The sequence below is a fragment of the Diabrotica virgifera genome, chromosome 1 (genome assembly GCF_917563875.1).
Source record: "Diabrotica virgifera virgifera chromosome 1, PGI_DIABVI_V3a".
NCBI lineage: Eukaryota > Metazoa > Arthropoda > Insecta > Coleoptera > Chrysomelidae > Diabrotica > Diabrotica virgifera.
The window spans coordinates 103,400,488-103,422,484 of NC_065443.1; the positions used below are offsets into that span (position 1 = coordinate 103,400,488).

The window sequence follows — 21,997 nt, forward strand, 5'->3', positions numbered from 1 at the left end:
ATATTTTGAAAACGTTTTTTGATCTAGAAGTTAAATTGTCAAATAAACCAATAATAAATTTTATTATTGGGCTTAATCGTCCTACAATTTATGACAAGTTTCTTTCCGATGTCTTCATAAACATGAGTAAAGAAAAGGCAAAGATAAAATTAAGTGCAGAAATTGTTTCTTGTATAAGCTGTCTTAGTTTCCCAAGTAATTCTCGGTGTTGTGTAGGTACTTGTGATCACTGTATCTACATTATTAAGAAGTACAAATTGTAGAACTATAATTTAAATCGGAATATGCAGAAAAGAAAATGCATTTCATTCTAGTACCTCACTAATTACATAGGTATACATGAATCCTGTCCTGTATAACCTATCCGTAAGTTTAGTACTGGTTAAAAAGTAATAGCTGAACAATGCCCATAAACCATTAGGAGTTTTTTAAGATTAAATGGTTTTAAGTTGGTATCGTTTTTGCTGGACTTCGATTTGTGGTTGTGCTCAATGTGCCGCGGTAAGAAGAAGAGGTCTAAAAGGAAACTACTTCACGACCCATTATTCATTACGAAATTCATTGTTAAGAGATAATGGAGTCTATTAAAAGTAAGCCAGGAGGAATGTCAGGGTTTTTTAAATTGAAAATTGTTTTTTAAACAGTGGAACATGTTTTTCAAGTAGGACTTTGGGTTTTTATTTGTTGGTCTGGTCTGGTACAATTATTACAAAAAAGTAGTTTCACACACACACATACGATGTGTTTATGAAAACCTCGTATCACATTTTTACAGACAAGTTTACAGAACAGACAAACAACTGAATTTCTGTTCTGAGTCAACTGAAATGGCTGGTTTTAATAAAAGTTGAGACGCTAGCGATGAGACAATAAGTTCAATCGGTCTTCCCCTCCTTTTGCCATTAATTCTGACTATCATCCACGTTTTCGGTATCTCTTAGCTCCCTTCCATCTCCAAGTGTTAGCGCGTTCTTCAGATACAGTGATAGCATCGCAGCTGAATTGTTACAAATCCTGAGAATTTCCTTCCTTCGAAAAAAAGTTTTAATTTCTCTTGCTTAATATTTATCGTCTAATTATTTTAACTGTACTAATATGCAAATTCTAAAATGAAAAATGGAATGTTAAAATAGCGTCATGTGCTTATTTTTAAAGCGGTTACTAGAATGTTTTAAATATTTATACCAAACATTGATACCGCCACTTCATTCTGACCGATTTCTGTTTCTACTATACCACTTTTTTTTTATTTATTTTGTAATATCTACTTATACTTTTTTGTTGTTTCAGTGTACGCATGGCTCCGGAATCTTCGAACTCCAAGTCCTGGAAATGTCTAACCCGCGTAGCGAACTATCCAACGGGGAATGCTGTGGGGGCGGTGTCCGGTCGCCCGTCACAAATCGGTGTTCTGTTCCGTGTCAAACATTCTTTAGACTGTGCTTGAAAGAATACCAGAGTAACGTGACCAGCAATGGACTGTGCTCCTTCGGAAATACCTCCAGCCACGTCATAGGCAGGGATTCCTTCACCTTAGCTGATCCAGATAGAGGGAAGTTGGTGTTGCCTTTTACGTTTCGATGGACGGTAAGTTTTAGTTTATTCAAAATACAGTGATGAGCGCGCTAATAACCGGCAAAATAGCGCAAAAGGAAAACGTATGGAGTTGTGAGATAAATAGAAATGTAACTTTAAATACAAGTAACAACATTAAACAAAAAATACTGCAATAAGAAAGATAAATAAAGTGATAAATGTGTCACTTTTCTTAAGCACATACGCAGATTGTTTTGAATAAATTAATGACTTATACTGTCTTAAGTCGACAAATGACGCTTTATACACATCTTATATGGACAAATGCCTTGCACAAGTCGATATGTGACACTGTTTATATTCGATGCACCGTTAATTTTGGTGAATCATATAATGACTCTAATAGTGATCTAAAGACAAATACTTCAACTATAAACGTAACACTTTTTGAGATAAGAGTTTGTACTTTTATTAAACTCTTAAATCTGGGTGCAATAAAACCGTTTTTTTTTTAGTTGTGACACTATTTGAGCAAAGGTGCGATATTATAAGTAAGTTCTTTCGATGTCGTCACTTCTTACTTTCTTTATATACTAGTAGTGCTTTTCTCTTCTTTTTGGTGCCACATTAGATCTTATTTTTGTGTTGTTGGTATCATCGTGGTACTATTTAATTGAAATAACTGTAGAAAGATTTATTATTAATTTCTATTCTTTATCTGCTCTGTATTTGATTTGCAAAAGTAGAAAAACCAACCAAAGTCGTACAAAAACCTACAGTACAAATTATTATTATCTTTTTACTATTACTTATTACTTACTATTTTTTTTATTATTATCTTATTTGTTCTCGCTCTGTAACTTGCTTCCATGCTTTTACAACATTATTGTTATCCACTCTATGCCTACTCTGTATCCAGTGCCGGATCTAGAAATTTCTTTTGGGGGGGATCATGCATATTGAGGGTTATTTAATTATTTTTCTCTGATGAAAGGCCACTTGGTCTTACCACCCCTAGAATAGGTGGGTTTTCGATTATTTTTGGATGGACCTAAATTCTTTTTTTGTTTCACAGCTCTCGGATTTTCTTTTTTTTGGGATTATTGAATTTATATTTATTTTCGTTTGGGGGGGGGTCATGACCCCGTGACCCCCTCTGTTTCCGCCACTGTCTGTACCAATAATATATTTCTTATCCTTAGTAAAAACAATTTTTCATTGACAATTTAACTTGTAAAACAATTTTTTCAATGTACAAGGCAAACTGCAAAATTATTTTTACATTTAGGTATCTATCATATGCATTGGTTCGTCTCTCGTTAGTATTATGAATGACTACAACACTAAATTCTAAAGTTATTGTCACCAATAATTCATATGATATGATAAATCTCCCTAATTTATTTAGATGTAGGTATGTACATGTATTTTTTTGTAATAAGACAGGTTTACGGTAAAGCTCTACTAGAAAAAATCTACGCTACTGATTGCAGGTACTTCAGAACTCATACATGTAATTATCAAGAGATATCGATAGGGGATATTTATTAGATTCAGTGTCATACTCTCTGCCCACTCATTAATTATGCTGAAAATAAATTTATGTACCCACGTTAAAAATTGTTAAATTTTATCTAAATAAGAATATCCTTGAATGTTCGTTTCCTCTCTAGATATCGCACCAGCTGGATTGAGACTATTGACCATGCTGAAAAACTGTGAATGTCTAGGGCTGGATACGTCTTTTGATAAGGCTGCACCAATAAAAACACTAAATTGTTTTCTGTGTGAAAAGCAGGTGTCATTTACTTTATTATGTAAATGTTGCACCCTCGCTGCTACGTTATTACTTTCGTTTTTGTTCTAGTTATTAAAATACCGGATTTATACCTTTTTATTAGATCGTTTACTACAGTTTGGTTACAATTTTATTATACAGGTTGTCCAGAAACTTTACCGACAAACGAAGACAGGCGATTCCTCAGGTAATTTTAAGACAATTTAACCAAATTCACCTAGTCCGAAAATGCTTCCTAAGGGAGCTAAAGCTCTTTGAAAATGGCGTCTTGTAACTAATTTTTCTTAAATACGTCCAGAACGCTTCTAGTTAGAAAAACAAAAATTTGTACGCATATTTATCTTCCAGAGATAAATCGATTCCATTCATTGCAAATTTATAGTACCGGTCATAGGTGTCCGTTTTGGGTAGGGTAAAGGTTATTTTATCGCATAACTTTTTTATCTTTACATTTTGAGCATCTTTCACTTTGGATTATTAAATTGTGGGGTATGCTAGTAGTAAAAGGTAGATACTCTTGATTTAAGTCGGTAGGACACACCGTTTTCTAAAAAAATCGATTTAAAAATTTTTCGTCTCTTGAATTAAAAAAAAATTGAAAAAAATTTTGAAAAAAAAAACGGTGTATTTTACCAACTTGAAGCAAGAGGAACTTTTACTACTAGAATACCTCATAATTTAATAATCTAGTGTCAAAATGCTTAAAAATTAAAGACAAAAAAGTTATGCGATAAAATAACCGTTGACCTACCCAAAACCGACGCATATGACCGATGCTAAAAATTCGCAATTAATGAAATCGATTCATCTCTGGAATATAATTGAACTTACAAGTTTTCGTTTTTCTAAATAGTTTTTTTTTGAAAATTAAAAAACGAAAAATTTTCTAATCAATTTTTCTAGAAAACGGTGTATCCTATCGACTTAAAACAAGAGTACCTTTTAGTATAAGAATATCTCACAATTTAATAATCCAGAGTCAAAAATGCTTAAAAGTTAAAGACAAAAAAGTTATGCGATAAAGTAACCGTTGCCCTACCCAAAACGGACGCCTATGACCGGTACTAGAAATTTGCAATGGATGGAATCGATTTATCTCTGGAAGATAAATACGCATACCAATTTTTGTTTTTCTGGAGAAAATCTCACATATTGGATTTCAATGGCCAACTCAATGGCCAACCCAATGAGTTGGCAATTGAAATCCAATATATATGTGAGGTTTTCTCAAAAAAAATTCCAACTACGTGGGAAGAGTCCTGTGTTGCCCTGGGTAACATCCAGGCATATCTAGAACATCATTAACATTTTATATAAATATGTAACATAATACAACCTTTTATATTTAAAGGGTTTTCACCCAACACATTTTGGTGGCTCAGGCATGCTATTTTTTTGGCTTTTAGAACACTGATGATGGACTTCTTAATCCAAAAACGTTTTGTCTTGTGACCCTTTTTTAGGGTATTTTAAAATATACCTTTTACAACAAATCTAGTATTTTATGAAAAAAATGGTTAAATTATTAGGTCACATTTATAATTATCATTTTCCCATTTGTGTATTAATATTCTCGTAAGAGTCACTAGTATGATTCAAAAAGCATATTTTATTATAAATTAAAGTTGTTTTCAAATGTCACTATTCCATTGAGGTATTAAACATTAACCAATTCTAAATTCACAAAGCACAAGAGAAAATAGAGAAATTAACGTATATCGTATGTGCAGATATTATTGTAGACATCTACGTAAGATCATCGACATACGTTTTCTCAGTGTAGCATTCAAATATTACCAGAGCCCAAAATTAACGTTAATTAACGGCCTCTCGTAATATTCTCACAAACAAATTCGAACTACTTTTGAAGTAGGTTGTTTGCCTTTTACCGGACCAATTAAAAATTAAGTCACTTGTCTTGTAGCTTAGCGATATCACGAAATGAAGTGGATATTTATCAGTAAAATTAACTCAGACGAACGGACCGAACGAAAAAGTCGTGAATTCTTCAGATATTTGACACTACAGGACACGAAACTTTCTTGGGTATATGTTCACTTGAATAAAAGAACGAGCATTTACACACTCACAGTTGAATAAACCTTTTTGAAATCTAAAATACAAGTCGAAATTAATATTATCTGCAAAGAAAAAGTACTATTCCTATTCCTATTCAGGATTAAAAGTCTAACATGATGGAGCATTGGGTGTGACGATCAAGCAAGTAAATGAGTAAGTATATAATATGACTTCTTCTTTTTCTTCTTTCTTGTATGTAGGCATTAAAGCCTGTTTCTTCTCAATGATATTAGCCTTCTAAATTGATTAAATTATCGCACCATCTTTTTCTTGGTCTGCCAATACTTCTTCGTCCATTTGGTGACTTATCTCGTGCTATTCGTACTATCCTATCCTCTGCCATTCTACTAATGTGTTCGTTCCACTCCTGTTTCCGTTTTGTCACCCATCCATTTATATCTTCTACATTGCATGGATCTTCTTATGTTTTCGCTTCTTTCCCTATCCAACAGACTTTTCCCTCATATTCGTCGAAGTATTTTCATCTCTGTTGTTTCTAGTAGTCGCCTCGTTTTAGATGTGTCAGGTCTTGTCTCCGTCGTGCATGTCAATATAGGTCTAATTGCTGCTTTATAATATATTCTTGCTTTTGTGTCTTGTCTTAGGTGTTTGTTCTTCCAGATTGTGTCATTAAGAGATCCCGCCGCTTTACTTGCTTTTAAGCTTTGTTGTCCTACTTCCTTTTCAACATCTCCGTAACTGGTTATATCTATTCCCAGATATCTAAACCTTGCTTCCTGCTTTATTATTTTCCCATCAATTTCGATTTTACATCGTAGTGGGTATTTGGATGTTGTCATACATTTGGTTTTTTTCTGCTGATATTATCATATTGTATTTATTAGCTGTTGTATTGAATATGTGTGTTAATTTTTGGAGATCGTCTTCTGTCTCGGCGATTAATGCGGCGTCGTCTGCATAACATAATATATGGAGTTCTTTGTTCCCCATTCTGTAACCATGGCCTTTACGTACTGCTTCTATTAAAGAGAAGTGGGCTTAACGAGTCACCTTGTCTGACTCCGCTTTGTACTGGTATAAACTGTGTTAGTTTTCCTTTTATCTTTGCCTGTATTCGATTATGGAAGTAGATGTTTTCGATGGTTTGTATAATATTGATTGGTATGTTTCTTCTTGACTAAGACATATAATATGACCAAACCAATAAAAGATAAATATAATAAATCATAACACTAGGTGCAGGTTCGATACCTGGCCTTGCAAAAACATCTAGATACTTTCCAAATATCTGAAGGCTCCAGGTCGACTCCAGGTGGATAAAAAGTATAACTTTGGGTAAAACCAGGGGTAATAATAGGCGGTTGGCGCATAGCACTGGCCCTATTATATTCCCTTGTATATTGTGGACTCAAGGAACAGTAAACTAAAAATACCTTGCTATACATAGCTATGCTAACCATATAAAAGGATAATAATATATTACGATATAAAGAAAAGATCAGCAGGAATTTCTAGAAGATAAGCAGTAAAAAATGAAAGGGTGTGAGAAATAATAAAAATATAATAGAAAGAAAACGAACAGTGAAGGGAAACCTGCGTACAATGGGGTTGTTCCTTCTTCTTCTTCTTAAGGTGCCTTCTCCATTACTGAAGGTTGGCTATACTACAGCAAATTGCTCCCTATCTTGAGCTGTTATTAGTATCGAATGCGTGTCCATGCCTGCCCAGTCTCTTACGTCCTTTAGCCAGGAGTATTTTCTTCTTCCTGGACCTCTTCTTCGTTTCATTTTCCCTTCCATTATGAGTCGTAAAAAGTTGTATTTTTCTCCTCTGTAAATATGTCCTAGGTAACTTGTTTTTCTGTTTTTACAATATTTAGGAATTCTCTCTCAGTCCCCATTCTTCTCAGAACCTCGTTGTTGGTCACGGGCTCTGTCCAAGAGATCTTAAGCATTCTTCGAAAAACTCACATCTCAAAAACTCACGCCTCATATTTGTATAGCGGTACACGACAATTAGACCGAAATCATTAGACCGAAAGCAGTAGACCGAACTCATTAGACCGAAAAGCACTTTACCGAAACCTCACTAGACGGAACAGCATTAGACCGAAATGGTAAATAAATTTAAAAAGTTTGCAGTCAATTATGCTAAGATTTTGTATATCTGTCTTTTTGTTTATTGTATTTTTTTTGTATGATTTTATATATTATAGACTGTGTAAATTGTTACTCTGTACAGTTTGATATGAAATAATTTTCATCCGTTAAACAAATTAGTGAAGGAAAAAATAAATTAAGGGTAGAGTGACGTTAACACCATTTTAACTGTTTATAATAACCGTCCAAATAGCATTTAGTTGTAATTATATTAGTCTTATCTCTTTTACTGCGACAAGTAAAAAGAACTGCTTTTCGGTCTTCTGCTGTTCGGTCTAGTGAGGTTTCGGTAAAGTGCTTTTCGGTCTAATGAGTTCGGTCGACTGCTTTCGGTCTAATGATTTCGGTCTCTTTCCAGTAAACCTTGGATAGCACCTCTGTATAGCAATATGGAATAAATTAATGTTTTTACAAATTGGTATCGGATATCCAACAATAAGGTAGTTTTTTAGGAGAGAGGGGCTGTTCCATGGAAACATGAGCTGCATGACCGAGAGGCACTAGATCGTAGGTTGCAAAAGGTGACTTTAAAAACATTTGGTAACAATTTACCAGACCTGTACAAGCTGGTGAAAGTTCCAAAATTCTGGAGTGGATATTATGAACGAAATGGAAGATTAAGCTAAGTGGCTGCAGTAAGACCGGTTTTTCTATCTGCAAACGTTTATATTTATTCATCATCATCAGCCCATAGTCGTCCACTGCTGAACATAGGCCTCCTCGAAAAACTTCCATTCAGATCTATCCTGCGCTGCTGCAATCCAGTTGATACAAATCCTCTTTACGTCGTCAGTCTATCTTGTGGGTGATCTTCCCTGGTTTCGTCTATCCGGTCTCGGTCTCTATTCCAAGATTTTTTTGGTCCACCTATCATTTTTCATTCTAGCGACGTGTCCTGCCTACGTTTATATTTATACAATTTGTATAAATAACCAATTTAGACAATTAATTTTTGTACTCCAAAACTGCTCACCGAAATGAACATTGAAGGAGATGTGACACCGAAACCGATGTAGTGAATTTTTATGAACATACAGTGGAACCCCGATAACCCGGACCGATTTTCACCAGAGAAACATTTCAACAATAAAAATGTATGTAATATAATATTTGAGTGGCAATGTGTATTTGTGTAATTTGAACTGAACGATAGTAAAAATGACTCATGCCACACGGCGGCAGAGCGACGTTCATTGCCTCGGATTATCGGAAACAACAGGCACCTGTATTCCTTTATTTATCTAAAACTGTCTTAGCATTGTTTAAAAAAGACTAAAAGACTATTTAAAAAATCCTTTTTGAACAATGGTCTTAGTTTAAAATAACATAACATCGTTCCGATTGTGACCGTATTGTGTGTAGTACAGTCGTATTGTTCGCTTCCGTTCTGTAATCATGCTTCAATGTTTGCTTGTTTTTTTTGTCTACGTAATGGCAACAAAAGGTAAAAATGTTGTAGTAACAATGGAAAAGAGGCTAGAAGCATTAGGTAGGATTGATACAGACGAATCTTTAAAAACAATTGCAGCATCATATGGTGTCGGTACATCTACAGTTATCATATTTGAAGAAAAATAGAACTAAAATCAAAGAATTTTGTTTCAAAATGATAACAAAAGACAGTTTGGACAATCGGTGCAAAGCTAAGAAAGCTAAAAATGAGACTCTCGGCGAGGCTTTGTATGTGTGGTTTTGTGCGGAATAGGAACGTGCTTTATCAGTGTCTGGACCAATTATTCAAGAAACAGCACTCAAGCTGAATAAAATGTTACCTGCTTTTGTACCAAATTTCACTGCGAGTCAAGGTTGGCTGGATAGATGGAAAAAAGGTCATTGAATACTCCAACTATTTATCACTGCTAAGTATACCGTATACCTATTTTAATAATTTTTACGATATTCTCCGGCTAATCCGAATTTTCGATAACCCGGATAGGCCGCGGTCCCGATTAATCCGACTTATCGAGGTTCCACTGTACTTTATTATAAATGAGAACTTTTATCTGAATCTGATGCTTTTAACACATTTTAAAAAATTCTCACGGGTCGAGATACCGCTTTCCAGATAGAAAGGAAAGTGAATAACCAATCCGATGTTGTTTTTGGTCAATGATCTGCGGAAACCATTCATAAATAATGCAATTAACGTCATGGTCAAAATAATGAAACATGCATAAATGCATTTGCGTGGTTGCTAAACGTCCACTAATTTGACAATAATATGTGTGAATGTATGGGCAATGAAAAAGCTCCCATTGTGGTGACTTACCAACGATTGAAATGTTATAGTTTCAAGGAATCGTTCGCGATTATACATTCGAAAAATGTTAATACTCGTCGAAATGAACGACAAGCATTTTAAGCACCGATTTTCTAAGCTTCGACAGTGGCGCACTGTACTAGGGTATTAATTACACAGGAAATAGCTTCTTTACGTATTTTATTTTTCAAACACAAATTGAAAACTGTCCTATTTGTTGGGCGACTACGAACTCCCCCACGCTATCTAGATTTTAATGGGTTCAGTTTTATAGTAGGATTAAAAGCGACTACGAACTGCCCCACGCTACCTAGGTACTTAGATAATATTTTGTAAACATATACATATAGTTTTTATTTTACTTTATTGTATTCAAAAAGGAACCCAATTCCCAAAGCATGAGCGAAAATTTTCAATGAATAAATAATGAAACTATAACAATGCCTAATAGTATGGTATAGTTAGACCCAAACCCAGACATCCAAAGTGAAAGTTATCCTCCAACACCAAATTGTTCTATATGGTCCACATAATGTTCAGAAAAAAGTCACACCGTTTTGAGCGTCGGGTTTGGGGGGGAGAGGGGGGAGAAATCTGCAAATTCGTAGTTTTTTTAAGTTTTTCGTCAATATTTCTAAAATTATGCGGTTTAGCATGAACAACCCTCTATACAAAATTGTTCTACATTAAATTTGAAATAAAAAAGGCCCTATGCATAACCCTTCTAAAATGAACGGTTCCAAAGTTACGGAGGTAATATAGTATAAGTGGTCCAAAAAAGGCCTAACCCAAACATCCAATGTAAAACTTTTCCTCCAACACCAAATTGTTCTATATGATCCACATATTGTTCAATAAAAAGTTACACCATTTTGAGCGTCCGGTTTGGGGGGGAGATAGGGGAGAAGTCGGTAAATTAGTAGTTTTTTTACGTTTTTCGTCAATATTTCTAAAGCTATGCTTTAGCGTAAACAATGTTCTATACAAAAATGTTCTACATAAAATTTAAAACAAAAAAGTTTTTATACATAATTGTTATAAAATCAACGGTTCCAGAGTTGCGGAGGGTGAAAAGTGAAGATTTTGGGCAATTTATAATATTATTACTGAGGAAAGAAATTTTCTTTAACAGGATTGTGTTTTGTAAATAAAATTTGCTATTTCAGTGGCCGATGGTATGTTAGTGATAAGCCCTTCAATCAGCATCAATTGCCCAAAACATATAAAAAGTATCGAAAACCTCCACTTTTCACCCTCCGTAACTCTGGAACCGTTGATTTTATAACAATTCTGTATCGAACTTTTTTTTGTTTTAAATGTTATGTAGAACATTTTTGTATATAACATTGTTTACGCTAAAGCATAGTTTTAGAAATATTGACGAAGAACTTAAAAAAAACTACTAATTTACCGATTTCTCCCTCATCTCCCCCCCAAACCGGACGCTCAAAATAGTGTAACTTTTTACTGAACAATATGTGGACCATATCGAACAATTTGGTGTTGGAGGAAAACTTTTATTGTGGATGTTTGGCTTAGTCCTTTTTTTGGACCAGTTATACTATACTACCTCCATAACTTTAAAACTATTCATTTTAGAAGGATTATGCATAGGGCCCTTTTTATTTCAAATTTAATGTAGAACAATTTTGTATAGAAGGTTGTTCGTGCTAAACCGCATAGTTTTAGACATATTGACGAAAAACCTAAAAACCTACGAATTTACCGATTTCTCCCCCTCTCCCCCCAAACCCGACGCTCAAAATGGTGTGACTTTTTTCTGAACATTGTGTGGATCATATAGAACAATTTGGTGTTGAAGGATAACTTTCACTTTGGATGTCTGGGTTATGCCATCTTTTGGATCAATTATACTATACTATAATTCTAATGTCTGATTAGTGATTCAAATAAATAAGAGTTAACACTATATTTTAGATTTTAAAAGTTAGCTGCATAATAATTGCAAACTGACTTAATGAAGTCTAATTTAGTAATGTTTTGATTAACGTAATATTCATTTAGCATATTTTCAATAAAATCAACTTTTCTTTTTGCCGTTTTATCAAGTTTTTTTTCGAATCTATGTGCAGTTCTAATTTTCACATATACTTCTGCTTGAAAATTTAACAAAATGTCTGTAAATTTAAATACAGTAAAACCTACGTTAACCGAAATAACGTTGGGGGAAGGCCATTTCGGATAACAAAAATTTCGGTTAAAAATAACATTGTTTTTTGAATTCTTCTTATATCAAATTACATAGTGTTGGAGATGTATAGCAGCAAAACATCGTTGTCAAAGGAAAGACAAAAGAAAATAGAAAATTACGTTAAAAACTCGCTCTAAATATGTTCATTTTCCTTATTTTTATTGCTTTTTTGTTAATTTATTTTTTGTTGACAAAATTATTCAAACTGTCAGCCATTTCGGTTAAACGATGTTTCGGTTAAAAAGGTTTCGGTTGACGGAGGTTTTACTGTATGTCAGGATGTGATTTATAAAAACATTCGTTAAATTTCGAGTGAAATGATTCACATGCGTTTGTAGTAAATATAAGAGATGATGAATTTGAAGCCCACATGTAAAGTGGAAATGTTGAATCTTCCGTTAAATAATTATCAACTAGGTAATCACAAAATTGCAAAACTCTGTCATCTTCTGGCATAATATTAAAAAGTTCATCAGAAAAAAGTCACCAACATCATTTGGATCTAAATAAGGAATGCCGAAAAACAATTTTAAATATTTTCCAATAACAGTTTGATTTTTATATTCCGAGGAAAAACCTAAATTTTGAATTTTTCGGTACCAATTTTCTGTTAAATGAAATTTGCAACAAAAAATAATGTCGGGCCACACTAACTTGGCTGCATTTTGAATTGCTATTTCAAAATCAGAAATTATTCGCTTCGGTTTGAAATTTAAATTCAAATCTATACATATTGTTATTAATATTTCAAAAGTACTTTTGTACGATTGCTGTGATTTATTTGGTAACAAACAAAATACTAGAGGAACATAAAAACCATGTAGCCATGTCTAGTAAACATCTGAGAAAAATATTTAGAACAGTATTGAAAAGTTCCATTTACATATAATAAAAAGAATCTACATTACACAAAAAGTAAAGATTTGTGAAACAACTAAAAAGTGCGGTATTATTTTGCGTAGATAATAAAAAGTTTTCACCTGTATTTGTTTTTAAATTTAAGTTAACTAACACTTGTAGAACTTCTTTCTGTGACTTGGGCTTTCCTAGAAAGCTACAGCTTTCCTCTTTGTAGAATTACTAAAAATTTGCCGGTCAACGTGGATATCTGGAGCATGATTATGCTCCACCGATGCTTTTTCAAGAATATCGTAATGTCCATCACCTTCCTTTGCGTACACTTTTTGTTGACACATGGGCCTTTGGGGTCGTCCATTAATCACGTATTGTTTTTTTGCAATTTTTAACCCCCCCTCCCCCTTGGTGAGGTTTAACACCACCTATATCACGTGTATTGGGACAGTTCGTGATGTTTTTATGGACCCCTCCCCCCCCTTTCGAGCCTCACGTGATTAATGGACAGCCCCTTTACATCTTTGGAGACATGGGCCCTTGAATATTTATATTCATTTTATGAATAAAAGTTCTCCCCTTTGACTAAACATAATCGTTGGATTCGCCATTTAAAAGTTAAACACTAACGGACAAAACCGGACACTATACCGTAATACTTGCAACTGAAGTGAATAACTGAAAATATTTATATTTTTACTTTCAACTATAATCAAATTTGGAATTTCCGGTCATTAAGACTTAATCCCCAACTTTCTCGGCGATGGGGCAGCAGGTACTTGGGATTAATGGGCCCAGGTAGTTCGTGGGGCAGTTAGATAACGCCGTCTTTGTTTGATTAGAGCTTCGGAAAACTGAACAACTCTGAAATTTGAATTGCAGCCCAATCTACAAAGAACCTGAGAATGGTCCCACTATTCATTTAATTCTGTACCCAATTATGTGTATATTCACACGTTATGCCATTTTTTCATTGATGGTAAATTTTAATTCTCCAATTCTTGCTTTGCTAATTATTCTTTTGGCATTAACTTCTAGGTCCTGGGTATTACCGTTTATTCTCGTATTCGCTGTGTTGGTAGTTAAGCTGTCATTGCTATTATTTTTAATCAAAATACTCATTAAATTAACTATGTCCTAGCTACCAAAACGACTTCATTTGCTCAAGCAATAAATCTAATTATTAGCTTCATACTAATCCATCCACAAACGATCGCAATAAACTGCCTTAAAGCCGTGTACCAGCGTAGGCTCGCCTCTATAAATTCACATTTTCCTTAACAAATTATCCAAGCAAACGATAATCTGAAACCTCACACATTGAAAATGTTAGTCATTAATTTCTGCTCCTTGAAAAAATTCTAAAACGTTGAATCGAGCGAAGAATTTAAGAATTGATATTTTTAATTTGTCACCTAACGGCACTCTCGCATAGCTGTGTAGTAAAAGTTGATATGTCAGGTACGAATAACATATTAATACATACGGCCCAGCGGTAATGTGTATGTACCATCGTTAGCTGTGGCACACATCACACCGATGGTATAGCTCTAATAATTAAATTACGTAGAAAATAAGCGATTATAATGATGTTTCACTTCAAAAATAAAAAACGAACTCTTGAACTTAATGCAACAAGTGTGATTAAAGCGATGTAAAATCGCCAAGTAACAAATATTAGTGTAAATGGTTATATTAAAAAAACCAGGCTTTTATTACCGTTCGTATAACATACATACTTAAAGAGACTCTTTGAAATTTTGACCACGATAGGCATAAGTGAAGCATATGTGCGAGCAATTCAAAATATGTATCAAAACCCGAAAAGCTGTATTAAACAGGGAAAATTTTTGTCGAAACCATTTCCTGTTACAAAAGGTTTAAGGCAAGGGTGCTGCTTATCGCCAACACTCTTTAAAATATACATCCAGAAAGCTCTGGAGCAATGGAGGAAAACAGTTGCTGATGACCAGAAACAACTTTGTTTTTTGCTGATGACCAAGTAATTCTTGTCAACGATGAACATGATATGGATTATATGCTAAGAAAGTTACAGATCGAATATGAAAAATGGGGCCTATGTATGAACATGGAGAAAACGGAATATTTGAGAATAGGAGAGGAAACTGAAGATCCGGAATTAGAGTTAAGAAGTATAAGAAAATGTAAGGAATATAGATATTTAGGAAGCATAATATCAGAAGAAGGAACTACAAAAAGAGACATACAGCATAGGATACAGCAAGGAAGGAAAGCAACTCGTATTTTAAATGGTCTACTATGGTCTAACAAGGTGAAGCTGAACACAAAATTAACAATCTACAGAACAATTGTGGAACCTATTATAACTTATGGAGATGTTGGCAACTCACCGGAAAGGAAAGAAAAAATATAGAATTAGCAGTATCCATTCTTCAGGAATGGAAATCCAAGAGCTAATAAAATAGCAAATATTCAATTGAAGTAGTATAGATAGCTGACGATGAAAATGCAAGGCAGTAAAACAAACAGCAAAATACACGAAATAACGATTAACAACGAAAGAAAAATTAACTTTTTCTACGAGCGTGCAAAAATGTCTACTTTCGCGCACGCATTTTAGTTTAGAAAGTTTCACTTTTCCGCACGCGTGTTACTTTTCCGCACGCGTGTTACTTTTCCTCACGCGGTTTTTAATTTTCCGCACGCGTGTTAATTTAGATATGTTAATATGGCCATAAAGTAATTATAATACATGTAATAAACTAATATTTAGATATTATTTACTAATTTATTTCAAATATAGCTTATTGTGTTCCAGTTTTAATGAAATTAACGCGACAATTCGATGAAATAAAATTATTTTGACATAATATTCGAAAGTCAAAACGGTAGACAATAACAGTCGTTTTGAATCATCGTCATGGAAACCAAGATCGTCGTCATGCTAACTAATTATATTGAAAGTTTGGTTTTGACAACCTTGTCAAAGAATTAATTTGTGTATGTATTTTCATATTAATTAAATTAATTGATTAAGATTTGGTAATTTTTTAAAAACTCTTAGAAAAAATATTGTTCCTAACTCTTGCAGAAAGTCTCTTTTCCGCACTCGACTGCTTGCCGAACTCCCGCTTCGCGTCGTTCGGCAAACTGCAGTCGCGTGCGGAAAAGAATGACTTTCTGCACTTGTTAGGAAAATAACTATTGTAGCAATCTTTTCTCAAGCATGGATATTATCAGAAATGAATAAAGATTATAATTAAAAACAATTTTTAGATTATTGTGAAGAAAATGTTACTTTTTCATTAACTCCATAAAGTGCATGTCAAGCCTGATTTTTTCATTGTCGAAAAAACTTGTTCAATTCCAAACAAGCTATTTTATTTCATCAGGTTTACCACATTTATATATAACAGGTTACATCACAACATACTTGGTACTTCCCGTGGCCGTAATCATCGACTAAATAATGAGTGCAAAGTCCTTTTTAATAACAACATGCCATCAATACTCATTCAATATTCACCGCACTCATACAGACACCTAGACTAATAAACAAGTGCAGTTGTAACACTAACAAGATTAAAAAGATGACAAAATAACGTGTAGATCTTTATAAAATCAATTCCTGAAGCGTAATTCTGCCAAAGATGGAAACCAGTTTATTGAAAAGGAAGCCAGCGCTTTTACAGATTTAATTCCATTCAACTAATTTATTCCGAAACCGGATTGGACTTCCGAATGAAATGTTAGATACAGGGCTAACGATACTCTTAAATCTGTCTCAGATTGCTGATCCTGTGTTTCTAACGCATATAACAGAAATACCACATACTTCTTTGTCTTTTTCTAATGAATTTGAACTGAAAATGTCGCTTTATTCGAGATTATTCTTGGAAGAGCATTAAAAGCAAAGAGCAGAGGCTGGCTGGTGAGAGTAAATGTCCTTGTATAGAGGTATGTTCTCACTAGGATTATGTAGTAAAAACGGAAAAAAGATAAGTTAATTCAATTTATAATACTAAAGAAATTTAATTGCGCTTTCAATGTTATTTAACTGAATAAAAAAGAACGATTTTACAATATCGTATTAATGAGACGACGACCGCAAAATATGTATTGAAAAAGAGAATTTATCTATACTAAAATCACAATAAAGATGCTCTAGAAATAAACAAACGAAGACAAGTTGAATGTTACGAGTAGCACTCCTGAATCATGATTTACTAGGTTGTTCAATAAGTTTTGGACACAATTTTATAATTTGAAATACACTTTATTATTCAGTATAATCTCCCTCATGATATAATAACTCTGAAGATATGACATGAAGCATGTGGGCGGGGCCTACGTAGCTACGTCACTCTGTGAGTAGAACAGCACAATATTTAGTGTTGTCGTATAGTAAACAGTGTTTATTTTTGTGTTTAAGGTGAATTTTACTTATACTTTGTTAAACTTTTATTAAAAATGAGGTGTGCCGTGTTTGGTTGTAATGTCGACAATCAATCACAAGGTTTCGATACGAATATCAAGTTTTTTAGTTTCCCAAAAGACAAAAAAGTGCGATGTGTGTGGAAACAATTATGTAAACGTGCAGACAATTTTAACGTTAACAAATTTTTATTGAATAAATTAAATGCCTTGGTGTTTTCTTATTATGAATCAAAATTTATAGACAAAAAATATCATAGTCATCGTTAGATTTGAATAGTCCTTATATCCAGTATATTTGAATATCCATTAGGAGGTGTGATCATAAATATAGTGCGCTGGAATAAGCGTTACCCCCTTATTAGCTTATTTATTTTTAGCACATAAGCAAAACGCTCGCACAGGTCGATTTTTAAAATAATCATAGTATATTATAGCATCAATGTTTCGAACTTTACGCGATTCCTCTTCAGGTGACAGGAATAAGTTTGACTTTTTGGTAAAGGGGAAAGTACATAATGTAATATCTTATTTAAAAGCTTTTGCAATGCTGATTACAAAAATGTATAATACTTTACTCCTATTTGAGAGCGTAGGCGCAAAATTTCGGTCAAATTACTTTTAAACGCATTCATTTTTTTTTTCGAATTCTGAAAAAACTAATAAGTATTTTTGAAAAATTTAAACGCAGAATTAAGGATTACATTATTATGGAGGGCTGAAAGTCCCTTAGACTAAACAAAAATTTCTTTTGAATGATATATTTGAAATTAAAAATCAGACTAAATTTTCTCTTTTTTTCACTCCTGTGACTTATTAAAATAAACATTATAAAAGTTCTCACGGACTCCCGACCCTCGATAATACTGTAATATTTCATTCTGCATTTAAATTTTTCAAAACTACTTATTAGTTTTCTCAGGATTCGAAAAAAATTAATGTATTTAAAATTAATTTGACCGAAATTTTGCGCCTACGCTCGTAAATAGGATTACAGTATTGTACATTTTTGTAATCAGTATTTCAAAAGCTTTTAGATGATGTGTCACATGATGTACTTTCCCATTTAAAAAAATCAAAGTTGTGCCTATCACCTGAAGAGGGATCGCGTAAAGTTCGAAACATTGATGCTATAATATACTATGATTATTTTAAAAATCGACCTGTCCGAGCGTTTTGCTTATGTGCTAAAAATAAATAAGTTAATAAGGGGGGGCTAACACTTAGTCCAGCGCACTATACTAAATAATTACTTAATGAATAAGAGATCTTGAAGTGATAAAAAATAACTGATAGGCTTCATAACTACCGCAGATTTAACTTTTTTTTACCATTTAACGCATTACAATTTTATTGTTACCTTTATTTCATCGTAAGTACATGTATTATACAGTTTAATATAAAATGAAACGTATCTTGCCTAATAATAAAAAAAATCATGTTTGTAATTGGTTTCTATTATTAAATTATGTTCTCAATAATTATATTTAACCATACTAAACAAAATAGCACTTCTAACAAATTTCACAACTGATATTAAAAGCTAAAATCCCCAAATCATAATTATAATGGCAATGCATTCGAAATTTAAAGGATCTACTCACAACGTGACGTCATGCGCGACCTGAACGAAATTAGGAACGCTACGTGTCGTATCTTGGGTTGATGATCTCCCTGAACATCAATACACTTGTTCCAACGAGATTCCAATTTATAAATTCTATCTTTGATGTGAGAATCTAGAAGGGCTGCAAAATACGCTTCCAGAGCTGTTATGTACTCATCATTTGATGAAAAACGCTTTCTACGCATAATTTGTTTTAGGTATTAAAACAAATGGAAGTTGCTAGGAGCCAAATCTGAATAATACTGTGCACAATTCGAACTTTAATTAATGCAGCTCATGAAAATGCTCATATGATAGGGTGCACTGTCCTGATGAAAAGGGATTTTTTTTCTTTTACAAACCGGGTCTTTTTTCAAGATTTTTTTCTTCAGCTGGTCTAAAAGGTTACAATAATATCCAGAATTTATTTTTTTAATCAGTTTGCAAGTAATCCACAAAAAAAAATTCCTCTCTCATCCCAAAACCTCATCCATTGTGATAAATTGATGCAAACTATCTACTTTATCCTTTAGAAAACGCTCTAAACGTTGCGGAGAAAGTCGCATTCGAATGTGTTTGTGTTCCATTGTTAGCGAATGCGGCACACATTGTGAACGCAGCTTATTGAAACCCAATAATTCAGCCAATGGGCAGTGTAAGCTGAGAGATGCAGAGCCATACCTATGGCTTCTACTAAACCTCTTTTAGTCACTCGACGATTTTCCAATACCATATTCTGTATTTTTTCTATAATTTCTGGTATTGTTGCTGTTTTGGGACATCCTTGACGTGGATCGTATTCAAGGCATGTACTACTACGTTTAAATTCATCAGCAACTCATCTAGCTACTGTAATATTACAGGCGAAGAGTCCTTATGCACTTTCAACATTCGTTCATAAATTTCCTTTGCTTTTAAACCTCCCAAAAATAAAGATTCATTCAGTGAATTCATTCATTCGTCGATACTAAATGGCTTCTAAGCCGTTATTCTAAGCAAAGAATAAATTGACAGATTTAAATGAAACTTCACATACGTTCATATGTACTCTCTTATCGAACCGCAAAACTTATTGAACCATCTAATACAATGTATTGTTATATAATTTTTATGGGAAAAATTTAGAAAATTAATTTATCTCAAAGACCACGAGATCATAGATTTTCATCGCCCTGTGTATGGCCAAAAATTGTAAATAGTATTAGCAAGTCTCGCAATACTAGCAGTGTTTCGTGGAAAGTGAAAATCGTTCAGTATTAATGATTCTATGAACGGACTACAATTAATACGGTCGGATTAGAAAGCAGATGTATTCGCTTTGAAATGAACAATAGGACGTTTATAAATGTTTGTTAGAAGGAAAGACGGTAAACACAATTGTTGAGTTTTAGAATACCGGTTTTTTTATAGCATGTAGAAACACAAAAGTAATTTTGGTATCTCCTGGAATTTGACAAAATGGAAAAGTTGTATACAAAATTAATTTGTTCTGAAGAAATGAAAGTAGGGATGTAATGTGTAGAGAGGATGTTTTGTGATTGGCGAGAGAGACGGATGGAGGGAGAATAGAGTGTTTGAGTGTGAGTTTGAGGAAGAAAAAGTTTCACTGTGTAATGAAGATCTGAGGAGAGCAGTCCAGTTTTTTTGAAAAGTATGAAGTCTGTGTAAAGTGGTGAAGTTGACGGCCGTGTAAGCAGAATCGTGTTGAAACGAAATGGTTGATCGAATTGAGAAGTTAAATCTCTTTGTGTCCGAAGAGATTCCTGTTTCTGTCTGGAACGAGTAGCCGGTTGGTATCAATTTGCATAAGATATCGAGCAGAGAGAAAACTGAGGAGGAGAGATTTCGAGCGAGTGCTGTTATTTGTTTGTGAAGGAGTTTGGACGAGAAGGATCGTTCGCAGCATCCGAGGAGCACGTGAGGGAGAATCGAGGACTACACAATCCATGAGAAGAAATAAAGAAGAGAAAAAAAAGGTTAGTCAGATTATTTGTGAAACGGAGAGAGTTGTTTTATATCGAATACCATATTTGTTTATTTTTTATTGAACAGTTCTACAGCATAATTTAGTCATTCATAAATTCAAAGAAGAAATAAGTAGTATATTCAAAAGGTGAAAAGTAATTTTTGTTTTTTTATATATAATAGTAAGAATAGTCTAACGAATTATTTAAATGAAAATTTTGTTGAAAAAAGGAGATAGCAGAATTAAAGATTAATTTATTAGATAAGAAATAGTTGCAACAAAATTGAATTTTAGCATACATTTAAATCTTATATTTATGGTATATTGGATAAATAAATAATATTTATAGAATTTATATGACATTGAGCATATTTATTTTCCCTGTTTTGTCCTGGATGAAGTAAGCAACTAGAGATACTAAAAACCACAAACCAAAGGTAATACATTAAAATAAATTAGCCCTGAGAATAAAATTTATTGGAAAGTTTTATTTAATTTTGGTTTTGTTTTCCATAAGTAGTAATTAAAATAATTAATTAATTAATCAAAATAAGAATATGCTGATCAAGCTCATAACAGAGAGAAAATACAGAGAATAACTGCACTGTCGGACATAGGTCTCCTCAAGATGTCTCCACCCTCCTCTCATTCAACATTCAACGTGTCTTGGTTAATTTATTTCTAGTGCATCTTTATTGTGATGTTAGTATAGTCAAATCAATACACTTTATTCCAGAGGTAACAATATTCATAATAAAATAAGTAATTAAAATACTTACTAATCCTTCCGTGGCTCTTGGCTCTACTAGGTGGTAAAAGAGCCTACTATTGGACCCGAAGGCTGTGAGTTCGAATACCAATTAAGTGGCAATTATTTAGGTCAATTAGTTATGCAAGAAAAAATTTAGGAAAAGGAAAGTGTAGGAGAAAAGTCTCATGGCAGCGCAACATTTGGGAATATTATAGATGGTCTTCTATCGAACTTTTCAAAGCAGCCGTATCTAAGATCAGAACAGCCATAATGGTTGCCGATCCCCGATGCGGATCTCCCCACGTAAAAAAGAAGAATTTCCAGGACATATTTAAAATATAAAAAATTTTGTCTTCTGCTAAGCTAAACGAGAACTAATAGAATACCTATTCTATTTGTGC

The 21,997-nt window shown here is 33.4% G+C and overlaps 1 protein-coding gene across 1 annotated transcript in view; it reads left to right on the plus strand.

The window, feature by feature from the left end:
- LOC114325346 (protein jagged-1b) overlaps positions 1-21,997 on the plus strand; it is a 698,311-nt gene that overhangs the window by 58,473 nt on the left and 617,841 nt on the right. Inside the window, exon 2 of the mRNA XM_028273403.2 lies at positions 1,291-1,587. Within this exon, the coding sequence (XP_028129204.1) occupies positions 1,291-1,587 (297 nt within the window). The remainder of the gene's footprint in view (positions 1-1,290; positions 1,588-21,997) is intronic.